General features: G+C 34.8%; 1 protein-coding gene and 1 pseudogene across 1 annotated transcript; both read right to left on the bottom strand.

Moving 5' to 3' along the window:
• Positions 1–694: 694 nt before the first annotated feature.
• Positions 695–3,348, bottom strand: LOC145578548 (pentatricopeptide repeat-containing protein At5g55740, chloroplastic pseudogene; annotated as a pseudogene).
• Positions 3,349–4,008: 660 nt separating this feature from the next.
• Positions 4,009–12,465, bottom strand: LOC145579711 (ABC transporter G family member 38-like). Its single transcript, XM_081636948.1, has 23 exons — positions 12,176–12,465; positions 11,647–11,767; positions 11,436–11,524; positions 10,992–11,076; positions 10,260–10,419; positions 10,042–10,118; positions 9,847–9,900; positions 9,599–9,689; positions 9,067–9,368; positions 8,664–8,945; positions 8,152–8,468; positions 7,900–8,060; positions 7,704–7,810; positions 7,349–7,505; positions 7,067–7,233; positions 6,646–6,978; positions 5,755–6,045; positions 5,578–5,661; positions 5,348–5,481; positions 5,004–5,231; positions 4,736–4,907; positions 4,374–4,628; positions 4,009–4,266 (listed from the first exon to the last, which is right to left on the bottom strand). The coding sequence occupies exons 1-23, from the start codon at positions 12,463–12,465 to the stop codon at positions 4,009–4,011; spliced, it is 4,215 nt and encodes a 1,404-aa protein (XP_081493074.1).
• Between the last annotated feature and the right edge of the window lie 300 nt (positions 12,466–12,765).

Genomic DNA, 12,765 nt, shown 5'->3' with positions numbered 1-12,765 from the left:
GGGAATTCGTAACGGAGCCAAGCTAGCTGTGCTTTTCAACACACCAAAAATCAGCAGCAACAATAATTAATACCAACTGCATGATACTGACAGAGAAGAGAAGCATTAGGAAACTGAATAATAATATGAGATGAGATAAGAATGTTCTCTTTTTGTCGAAACCAAAACGAAAGAAAATTTTATCCAACTTTTTTCATCATTCTTTCTTGCAAGGAAAATCAAGAATATAATTTGTTTTAATAAAAGAGGGTTCCTTCCATGTGCTATAAAGACTTATATTGATAAGGATTATTCCTGTAAAAAGGAGCTATTGTCCATTTTATCACTTGCTCACACCTAATTTATACGTATGATTAATACAGCAAATCAATGAAATGTGTCGTCAACAATATACAATATGCATATAACAGAAAATTACTTTTTGAATAAATTATTATCAATAGACTAAAAGAAGACGAGAGTGACACGTGTAGTGAAGTTGCATATATTCGACACAATATTGCTTGTTTTTCCGATAATTAAGTTTATTAATTCAGGGCATGTTCGCCAATAGCTTTTGGAGTATTCATTAACAGTTCATCAAATAAACCAATAAAATGTGCCATGGAGAGTTGGAGAGGCATCCATCATGATCCAAGTTATTCTTGAATTTAAAGTCTCAATTTCATTAGCTTAGAGTGGATTGAATTGGAAGTAGCTTCTGGATTATCATTTCATTAGATTAGAGTGTAATCTTACCAAAATCTACAATATCAACAGCTTGTTGAACACCTATCTATATTGACAATTAATCTAATACAGAGTATCAATAAGCAGAACACTATTAAAACAACCAAATTTGCCCAGCAACCCCTTGGCTTTTCTTTCCGAGCATCTTTAATTTTCACGTGGTTCAGTATGATGGCTCTTCTGTTACGTTTATGCCGCCTCAAGTAATTAGCGAAATCATAAATGAAACACCACTGTTAAGAGGGATGGATTCCCAGATTAAAATCAAAGTATTTCGGTCTCATATCTGCTTCTAACAATGCAAGGACCATGCCCGATTTCATGCATTTTGAGAATGTGATCTATCACTGGCAACAAACACATGAGCTTCAGTCCCAATTTGAACCCAACTGCATCCAGGATTCTTGTCCCCAAACTCCTTGTATTCATTAAATTTCCCCATTCCAATGCTCGCTTTTTAGCCCATTGAAGCAGATGCACACATTCTAAAGTGCTACATAGTTTGCAGTATTATCGGGTTCAAGTTGGAGTAAGTATGTCGAAACATATTCCCCAAGTTCAATCAGACCATGTTCCTTGCATGCAGAGAGTAGTGATCATATCATTTCTGCATCTGGCTCAAATGGCATAGTCAAACTGAACGCAATAGCGTCATCCAGACTACCACATTGGGAAAGAAGAGTAACCAAACAGCCATAATGTTCCTTTTTTGGCCTCCTATAGTACATTTTTACCATATCCACAAAAATTTCCTACCCCTTGTCAACCAGTCCTTCGTGACTAAAAGCTGAAAGGATGCTGGTGAAGGTTACATCATTAGGTTCTATGCGCTGCTTTTGCAAATGCTAGTGTAATGCCAGAGCATCTGAAGCTCGGTCATGTATCATTGTATAATGCTAATCCTCTGTCTGAACTCATATCAAATGCTTTCCTTGCATGAGCTATGCATCCGCATTTAGCATACATGTCTACCAAAGAAGTTGAAATTTCTATAGAAGATTCATAGCATCGTCTCATGACATATCCATGAATTGATTTTCCAAGCAGCAAAAATGTCATGTCTATACAAGCTGAAAGCACGGCAGTTAGACTCATGGTATTAGGTTGAACTCCAGATTCTTGCATTTGCTGAAAGAACAATATTGCCTCCAAGGCAAGCCCATTTTGAGCTAAACCCGTTATAAAAGTAGTCCAAGTTACCACATTAGGTTCAATACCAGCGGAATGCATTTGTAAGAACATATTTTTCGCTTCATCTACCAAATGATTCCTTAAGAGTGCGAGAAGTATGGAGTTCCAAGTTATCACGTTTGGGTGATAACCCTGCAGCTGCATCTGGTAAAACAACTCCAGAGCTCTGCCACTTAAGCCTAGTTCTGCATAAGCAGCTAAGAGTGCATTCCATAATACAAGATCTTTCTCCATTGAATATTCAAACACTCTCCTAGCATTATCTATTTCCTTACTTTTCGCGTACATATTGACCATGCTAGCTGCAACAACAACATCAGTATCAAGGTTATTTCGAATGCAGTAGCAATGCCCCTCCCTACCAAGTTTAATGTCACCAATATCAGCACAAGCGGAGATCAAAGAAGCCATAGTCACACAATCAAATCTTAAACCGTGTAATCTCATATACCGACACATATTAACAGCATTTTCAGCCAAACCATTCTGAACATAGCAAGAAATCAGCAAATTCCAAGTAACTGCATCCTTCTCCACCATCCTTGAGAACACAAGTTCAGCATCCTCTACCCAACCAATTTTAGAGTAAAAGTTAATCAATGAACTTCCCAAAATATTACCCATTTCCAAACCATATATAACGGCAAGAGCATGCCCTTGCCTACCTTCTTCAACAACTCCTAAATTCGCCGATGCTGCAAGCAAACTCGACATAGTGACCCTAGTCAGTTCAACCCCTTCAGTTCTCATCTCATAAAACAATTGAATTGCTTCCTCATTCATCCCATTTTGAACATAACCCACAATCATTGAATTCCAAACCACAGCATTTCTCTCAGACATTTCATCAAACACCTTCTTTGCATCTTCAAGAACACCACATTTTCCATACATATCAACCAAACTACTTGCAACATATACACTCTTATCAAAACTCACTTTAATTATATACCCATGAATTCCTTTCCCAAACCCTAGAAATTGATCAGCAGCACATGCTTTTAATGCACTGGGAATTACAAAATTATCAGGAAAAAACCCATTTTCAAGAAATTCACAGTAACAAATTAAAGCCTGCTCATTTAATTTCATCCTAGAATATAACCCAATTACAGCAGTCCATGAATATATATTCTTAACAAATAATCTGCTAAACATACGATTAGTAAGCTCTAATTCATCACATTTTCCATAAAATATGACTAATTTAGTCTGAATATACTCATTCCTTGCAAAAACATCACCTTTTTTGATAATTAGCGCATGAATTTGCTGACCCAGAAAAAAATCTGGCAAATTTGCACATCCTTGTAATAATTCAACGTAAACTTCAGGGCCAATTTGGACGCCATTGTTGGGCAATTGTAAGAGAAGATGAACAGCTTCTGTAATTCGCCCATTTCTGGAAAAACAAGAGAAATCTGAGAAACAAGATCATTTACTTGTACTGATATGATTTTCTGGAAATTGGGTTGTGTTTAATTTGAGAGAAATTGAGGGATTTCTGGGTTTACGATTAAAGACGTTTAATGCTGGGCTGATTGATAGAGAAGCCATGCAATTGATAAGAACAGAAGTTGATATTTGGAGGATAAGGGGGTGATCTTGGGTCTCTCTCATGGAGTCATGGTTGATAAGTTTCCTCTACATATTTTAACTTATTCGAACTTATTTTTTATTTTTTCGCAACTTATGCTCACCATTGCTAAAAGATGACAACTTAATTTACATTTGTAGGTCAATTGTTTACTTGTGTGTTGTATATGCAAATTTTTACTCACACGAGTGTAGTTAAAAATAGGTGCATTTGGTGAAATTTTCATAATTAAATATAATATTTTGTCCGAGGCCAAACTTAGCTTCATGAAAATATAATGCCTATCTCTAATGCAAGATTGCAAGTACATATATTCTGCTTTACTAGAATTATTACTACAATACAACACTATTTATGAATAGGTGAGGAAAATGTTAACATAAAAACCTAATCTTGGCTGCATAATTAACCACTTGTAAATTGCTAGATAATCAATCTACTAATCAATACAGTGATTTACGCCTAGTTTTAATTTGAGAGCTTAAAAGTTCTCATCTTTTCTGGAAGTTGAACATCTTGGTGGCAAAGCAGTGTAGGAAAATGAAGAGTAGGTTGAAACCAACCATTATAACAACCACAGTTCCTAAGAAGTCATATTTGTACCCATAGAAGTCCCTTATGAATTGGGTCACCGTCTCCCCGGTGCTAATCTTGGACTCTATATCTCCATATTGAGAAGCTACCATCCCATACATGCTCCAAGACACCGGGCACACAAATGTGTACCATCTCCACCACGGTGGAACCCTCTACACATAGAAACCAACACAAACAAGTACAACATCATAATCATTGGCAATTGTAACCATCATATCATAAAACCTTGTTATGTGTAACAAAATGTGACTCTACTTACATTTCGAGGAATAGCAAACCCGGCAAAGAGATTCCACATCGAGTTCACAAGACTAGTTAATATGTTGCATGTTTCTTGGTTAGGAGTCACGGAAGAGATCATCATGCCAAAGTATGTGAAACACAATAGTGAGAGTAACATGAAGAGGTACTCTCGAAAGAACTTCAAAGCTGTCCATTCGAACCCTATCATTCCATAGGCTATGATCTCGTATAAGGTCACTTGTGCTATAACATATGGAATCTCAATCACAACCTGAAAATTAAGTAACATAAAGTAAGAACAAAAATGAAAAACCTACGAACATTGCTAAACTTCATAAATCAGTTTCTTGTAAAAACTTGCAAGTCCATCGAAACTACCTGTGCCAGAGCATAAGGTATGGCAGCATACAAGCCAGATGATCTCTCTCTATAAAACGCCGGTTTATTGCTGTTCATAACCGGTATTACACTACCACTAGTCTGTGCTCCAATAAACATCGCGGAGATATAAATTGCACCAATTCCACCAACAACATCAATTTGAGTATCCCTTCAAAATAACAACAATGATCATTAGAAAGCTAAAAGTCTTGAAAGAGTTACTATAAATCTGAGGTAAACTTGGATATGGGATGATCAAGTATACCTTTTGGAACCAATCTTCCAGAAGACAACCCCAAACATGAAAGCAGATGCTAATGTGATCACGAACCTTACACCGTTATGAGCTATGTTTCGCCAGTATGACTTGTATTGCCTCCATAAACACATTTTCCATTGAGTAAGATATGTTTGAGGATATGATGTTGGAAAATGAAGGTCTTCAGAATTAGGTGGAGGTGTACTAAGCTCTGAAATCAAAGCTTTGTTTGTTCTAGGAAAAGCAAAAGAAGGGGAAAACAGAATTATGTTACCAAGTGAAATGCTTTTAACACAAGGAAAAAAAACCATACGTTGTTGAAAGTTGATCACAAACTCCTACAACCTTACCTGTAAAGCTCAGAATTCATGTAAATGGCAGCAAAATCCAGTCTTAGTTGCTCCTCTTGTGTTCGCGATGTCACTTCTAACACCCAGGTTGCAGGATTGTACCCATCTCTTATCTTAGGTACTCCATTGATTTCCTTCAAAAAAAATATTAGGGAGAAATTTTTTAGTTTTCAGAAAATTTAAGTAAAGTTTAAGGATGTATGTTTTAGATCATTTAAGCAAATGCCTACTTCAAAGTATCTAATAAGCTGGTGACATCGATAGCCTATAGGACCGGCATACAACACTTGGCCTCCTTGCTTCAAGAGGAAAAGCTGAAATTTACAACAAAAGCAAGTCATAAATCATGCATAAAAAACAACAAAGAATAGACTGAAGTCATAACAGAAGATATTTTATCCATGTACCTCATCAAAGGACTCGAATATGTTGATGCTTGGTTGATGGATGGTGCAGATGACAGTTCTCCCAGTGTTAACTGTATTTCGGACAACTCTCATGATGATTGCAGCTGCCCTTGCATCGAGGCCGGATGTAGGCTCATCCATGAACATTATGGAAGGGTTAGCTACCAGCTCTACTGCTATGGTTAGCCTTTTTCTCTGCTCTACTGAAAGGCCATTCACATTTGGGGTTCCTACTAATGCATCTTTTATTGCTGTAAGCTCGATCAATTCGATGATTTCATCAACAAAATTCTAAGGCAAGAAACAAAAATTAGAGCATTAGAGACTCAAAAGTGTTAGAGCAGAAAAAAATTGACACTTTTGACTACATGCATCCCTTTCTCATGCAAATTACTCTGTAACATTAGACCTGTTTTACTACCTCTTATCTTGAAATTTTCATTCAATCACTTGTATGTTATTCTCTCTTAACAATGTACCATACACAAGCACCTTTTGATCAAAAATTGTTTCGAAAATTTTGCATAACCATTTGTAAAGACTTCTTGCCATTTTTCATCCTTTTAACAGTGACCTAATGACAATGTCATTCAGACTGACATACTGATCACATATCAGTCACAAATGTCCAAGTGTCAGACTCGACTATCTTACAGAACTTTTCAACATTTAGTTTGAAATGCAGATCTTTCATACTCATTTCAGTCTTGAGGATATAACACGGATAGTTGAGGTGAAAAGAAAATTCCGAGTAACATATCCTAACACTTATTCAACATTATAATGAATGGTCACTTAGATGAACTGATGTTCAAATTATTAACCATGCATCAATAAATGAAGGGCGGTTTAAGACAAATTTCTCATACTAGACAAAGAAAAGGAGAAGACCTGTTTAGCCTCAGAGCTAATATCTTTGGATAATCGAAGAGATGCAGAGAAGATGACTGATTCATAGATGGTCATGAGCTCAACATGTATATCATTCTGTTCACAATATCCTGAAACTCGAGCAAACGTTTCTTGCTTCTTTGGATAGCCTGAAATCTTGATGCTCCCTTCTATATGTCCTGTGTTTTTCCTTCCTGCCAAAACATCTAATAGTGTGGTTTTTCCTGCTCCCGTTACTCCCATTAAGGCAGTCAGGACACCAGGTCTAAATGATCCACTTACTCCATCAAGTAGCACCAATCGATCATGTGGATCTCCCCTTTGTTTCCTCTCCTACATTACATTTAAAAACAGTTCAATTTTATCATCAAGTACATGGTTAGATCATGAACACCTTTAACAATTAGTAGCACTATTTTACCTTTGGCATGTCAACGGAATACACGATGTTCTCAAAAGTCATGCAGAGAGGTGTGAAAGGTAGACTAGTGCTTTTACCACTATCCGGTGTTCTGCTTTGGTTTATACTGTCTGCCTTGGTAGATGTTTCAGCTTCTTCGGAGATGAAGCCTGATGACTGCCCGTATGCTATTGTGGAAGCAGAATCAATTAGTTTTATAACAGTTACAAGATTAGTTTATAATCAAGGTTGCAGAAGGAAAATGTAGAATAGAGAGAAGAGTAGAAGCTAAGCTAGGCTTACGTTTGAGATAGGCAAGGGCGAGGTTGGCAAGCAAAGCAAAGAAGATTATGAAGCCGATCAATGCAGAGACACCTATCCAATACCATTGGGGATCAGTTTCTGCTCCGCGGGATTGCAGGACAGACACTCCCAGTCCTATATTTGATCCTAGAAGATGCTGAACAATAATGTAAAAAGGCGGTGCATTGTTAATTAGTCATAAAAAGTTCAGATAAGGGCTACTTCCAAGTTCAGTTTACAGTTAAAATAAGTTCAGATAAAGAATGACAGCTTCAGATACATACTGTAAGGGCTAATAAGTTCAAATAAGTGGAATATAGGTGAAAGAATAATAAAGGCAGAATGGTGATCTTACATGTTTTTCCCATGAATGTCCGAGGAACTCATTTGTGACCATGGCATTGTAAACATATAGCAAGGGAGATGTCCAATAACCCCAGAGTAACCATTTCTTCATTGCCTCTATAAAAGAGGTTAAAAATAATAGTACAGTCAATAGGAAAGCGAGTTTCTGACTTTAAACAGATATGTCAAATGATTTCTAGAGTTACCTCTTGCTAACACAAAGCCGCTGAAAATCATCAGCCACATGACTGCAAGATTTGCAACTACAATTGCAATGGAAAAATCTCTTGTCACGGCACCAATGCATCTAAAGAGATTGTAAGACATCTGCCCACATAGTATCAAGATAAGACCATGTTTCAACAACCTGAAACAATTTTGTTTTTAGAGAAAAAAAAGTTAGCAAAAAAAGTTCTGAAATCAGAACAAATGAAGCAGAAACATCAGTAAGAACTTGCCTGAAGAAGTTAAGATCAAATCCTATGATGAAGTAAGTTGTAATCGTCCAAATGATAACTTCAAAACTCGAAAAAATCATTCCAGGGATCAATGTTGGAAATGAATATGCCCAAGAAGGGAAAAATCTGTAATTTCTCTGCTTATAGTAGACTGGAAGTTTGCTAATAGTCATAGGTAGAACAGCAAATCCTGAAATTATAATAGTGACTAGTCCAATGAAGAGAGCTCCCATATGAACTACCCCATCTTCGATTGTACTATGATGTTTCTTATCCTCAGCAAAAGCACTTGCAACAACGAATCCAAGAATCGTGAGCTGCAATGAGTCCACCCCGAGATAGTCTTAGCAATGGACCATAGACAATAATAATAATAATCCCGGCTATTAAAGTGTACGTGATTAATCTCAAATATGCAATTTTTTCATAGTATTTAATCGCGATAGCATAATGTAACATGTATTTATGTTACAGGACAGTATGAAATTTGAAATATAATTAAGGTAACTTACTTGAACTGTCTTGAAAACAAAGATAAGCATGTTACGTTTCATGAGAATAAGTTCTCTAGATAAACAAGCTTTGAGTAAAACCACCTTCCCAACTCCAAATTTCGACTTAGTTAAGGCAAAATGGTAACTCTTGGACTTATCATAAGGCACAGCAAGCTCATTTTGGATGGTTCTTCCAACATGAAATTCCTTAAATTTGTCAGCAAACTGCTTAGTAGAAACATAAGCATATTCCTCCTCTTGTCGCACCCAATATTGTGCTTGATCTTTTTTCGAAACAACCTGTCATAATATTTATAGCTAATCAAGCAAAACATTCCTAGAACAAAATGTTCCTCTATGTTTTGCAATTACTTTGGCCTAAAACTTGCATGATTTAGATGGTGCATTAGTGTATAAGTACCTCCTGTAAGTAGTCAGCAACGGCTTTTCGTTCAGGGCATCGAAAACCCATGGACTCAAAAAATTCAAGAACATACACCCTAGGGCCTTGGTACACAAGCTGCCCCTCAGAGATGAAAATTATGTCATCAAACAGCTCAAATGTTTCAGGAGGAGGCTGAAGCAGAGAAATCAAGGCGGATTTGTTCATTATATGCACAGATTGCCTGATTGTGTTAATTATTTGATACGTTGTAGAACTGTCTAAACCAACTGAAATGCTGTCCATGAAGTACACATTTGCAGGACCAACCATCATTTCCCCTGTTTTAAAATCATTACAAAGTTTATGGAGCAATGAGTATATAAAACATTTTTGAAGTTATATATATAATATACAACTATGTACGCGTAAAACTATGGACCAGGATTCTCTCTAGTAATTGGACCGTCTAGCAACTAGGGGGGTCTTAACCTCCCCTTATCTCAACGCAACAATTGGATGGTCTAATAATTAGAGAGAATCCGGTAAAACAAATTTTATTTTATTTTACCTATAGTAACTCGCTTTTTTTGACCTCCAGAGATGCCCCTTTTCATTTGGTCACCTATAAGTGTATCGGCACATTGTTCCAGCCCCAAAACCTGAAAACAAATGCTTAAATGGATCATTGAAAATATACCATATATAGCAAATTAAATTTGTGAACCAAATTTATTACATGCTACTAAAATTTAGAAATTATAGCTAGGGTGAGACTAGTATAATTTAATGCTTTTTGAATCAAGTAGTTTTAGTTACCTTAAGAATATATTCAGTGAACAAAGCTTTTCTATGTTTATCCATAGCTGACGCCTGTGTACACACATGTACGAAATAAATGTTAAAGTTTCAATTGTGTACGGATAATAAAAGTCAAAAGTACAAATGAACCAATTTGTATTTTCCAAAACTCCAAATAATATACAAATTATATTTTCTTTTATTTAGACTAACCTTTAATAGCGCGTCAAGTAATGGGTCTGGTTTAGTATTTATCTCCTTTTCTTTCCTCAGCAAATCCAATAACAACTCTATAGAATGGAAACAACGAGCACAAATAAGTATCAGTCCAAAGAATAACTTACACTCCTTCGAGTCCTTCCATATCCAATAGGACTTAATTGTCATATTAATAGCGTAACTTAAACTAAACTCAGTACGGACATACGTACCGTAAGCATGACCAACTCCTTGGCAAGTGGCGGAAAAGCCTAAAGTTTCTCTTACAGTCAATTCAGTAATGTGGACATCATTTTGACTAACATAGGCAGAACACCTTTGAGGAACAAATTCATGTAATTCATGTCCATTGTACGTCACCTTTCCAGAAACCTGATAAAATTACACCCATATTTTTTAATTTTTTATAATTATAATTTAAATATGACAAAAAATAAAGGAAAAAAAAAAAGAAAAAAGAAAAGATGCAGCATTTATGCATAGCCATTCATTTTAATTTCATCATTTGAGAAATTCAATGCATGCATATGTAAGATGTAACATTAATTATTTCTTGATAAATACGAAGTGATTATTAATTGCGTGCAATTCATAGGTTTTGAATATTGTGCACTTGAATTAAATCAATTACGGAGTACAAACATAAGATATATAAAATGGGTTAATAATCCACACATTAGGTGTATATGATTATATGAGGACATATGAGGAATATTGAGTTTAGTTCTTTGGTGCTTTCTTGATCACTAATTCACTATCCAAAATTCATAATTGTGTATTAATGAAAATATATAAACTACGGAGTACTCCGTAACATTTTACAATAATAACACTTTGAATTGAATAATAATGAAAATTGCACGTGATAAATAATAGTATTACACGTGATAGTATAGAGTATTTTATAACTAGGTAGATACAATAAATAGAGACAGAGGTAATACCTTTAATTTCAAATCGAGAAGACCGGATAGAGCTAATAATAAAGTGGTCTTTCCTGAGCTTGGTGGACCAATAAGCAAAGTCATCCTAGAGGAGAAAAGAAGGATTAATAATTTAATACAAACGCGTTTTTTGAAATATTCTATTTATGTATCTAGTTACATCACTAAATTTATAAGTACTTTGATTTCTACTTATAAATCCTTCGTTTTTAAATTACTCTTTTACTTAATGTCTTTTATTTAAATGTTAATAATATGTCATGACTTCATGCGTCACTTTACATATTTATAAGTTTATTGACAAGTGAGACATGCATCACATGCATTTCAAGTTAAAATTGGTGATCAGATACAAGACACGCATCGTGTGCATATATAACTAGTTGTCATAAAAATCAACGAAGGGGATTAAACATTAAGGGAAACAAAAACTATGAGATTTACCTTCCAGGCTTGATGATTCCATTAAAATCCTTAAGAATTTCCAATTTCCTCTTATGACTTGGAAGTATATGAAGGCAATCTAACACACCCTAAAATGGTAATTAAAAATGAATCAAGTCGCATGTCTTCATTATCTCATCAAACAAAAAAAAAAAGGACAGCAAAAATTAAGTTTTTAAAAATGGTAAAAATCAGAAATTTATCCAAATACCTCAGCCATATTCACCAAGGAATTGAAGATTGAAGGTAAAGCTCTACTACCCACATAAGCATACGCCTCAACATTGAGATTCTCAAATCGGACTTCTATTGATGGCATTTCCATGGAAACTCTATCTCATCAACACACCAAATTATTTAGTAATTTAACATAGTAATCACAATTTTACATGATAAAAGATATTAATACACATTTTAATATATGAACTATGCAGGTTCAACCGTTCAAATGTACACAATTTTACATAACTAGGTATAGTGTAATTTACAATTTTACATCCTTAAAACATAAACAAACGAGATTTTAGATAAGAAGGATCAGATGTATAAAATCTTAACTTGATGTACACATTATATAGAAAGGTATAAGATGATTTACATCCTTTAATTAAAATATAATCAATAGAAATTTTATATAAGAAGGTTTAGATGTATACGACTTTATCCTAATGAACTAAGATAATCTAGTAAAAGAAAAAAAAAATTCGAAAAATTGAAGGAGGACAATGCAAGAAATTTACCTTTCAAACCTAGACTTGATTTTGTGCAAGAAGATTTCATTTTGAGTCATATTTCTAACCATTCTATTCAACAAAGCCCTTTTTTCATAGAGATTAAGGTTTTTAACGTCAACCTCTTTGAATTCACCCGTCACTCCATGCAAAAAACTATAATGTGCTCTTACTGATGTAGGTAGCCTTTCTAGGGCTGCCCAATTTATTTCATCAATAGTCTCACTTTGATTATTTTCATCTGAATTACTAAAAGAACTTCTTCTATGTTCAATTTGAACACTTTTGAAAAACCTCATTTTTTTTCACTTTTTTTTTTTTTTTTTTTTTTTGCTTGGGAATTGATATTGGTTATTTTTATGTATTTATACTAATATAAGAGGTTGAACCTCTAGGGGAACAATTGTGCATATATACATAGAGAAAATCAAACATATGTAGTATGAAATTATAAAGAGATTATTTTAAGATGGAGGTGCCACGTGGCCAAAGGACATACACAATTTGTGATCTAAAATCAAGTTAATTTACTCTAATTATATATTAGTATAAGTTAAGTATTATAATCTCTAAAAATACAAAATCACACTTGATACTTG

Source organism: Chenopodium album, chromosome 14, assembly GCF_948465745.1.
Source record: "Chenopodium album chromosome 14, dcCheAlbu1.1, whole genome shotgun sequence".
NCBI classification, from domain to species: domain Eukaryota; kingdom Viridiplantae; phylum Streptophyta; class Magnoliopsida; order Caryophyllales; family Amaranthaceae; genus Chenopodium; species Chenopodium album.
This window is presented reverse-complemented; position numbering and strand designations above follow the sequence as displayed.

Bases quoted from the DNA above. Each gene is read 5' to 3' on its own strand.
- LOC145579711 (XM_081636948.1), bottom strand. From the start codon at position 12,465: ATGAGGTTTTTCAAAAGTGTTCAAATTGAACATAGAAGAAGTTCTTTT. The intron at 10,119-10,259 runs GTACGTATGTCC...TCCATTCTATAG, and splicing joins AGGAGTTGGTCATGCTTACG to AGTTGTTATTGGATTTGCTG. The intron at 5,662-5,754 runs GTACATGGATAA...TGTAAATTTCAG, and splicing joins TATTCGAGTCCTTTGATGAG to CTTTTCCTCTTGAAGCAAGG.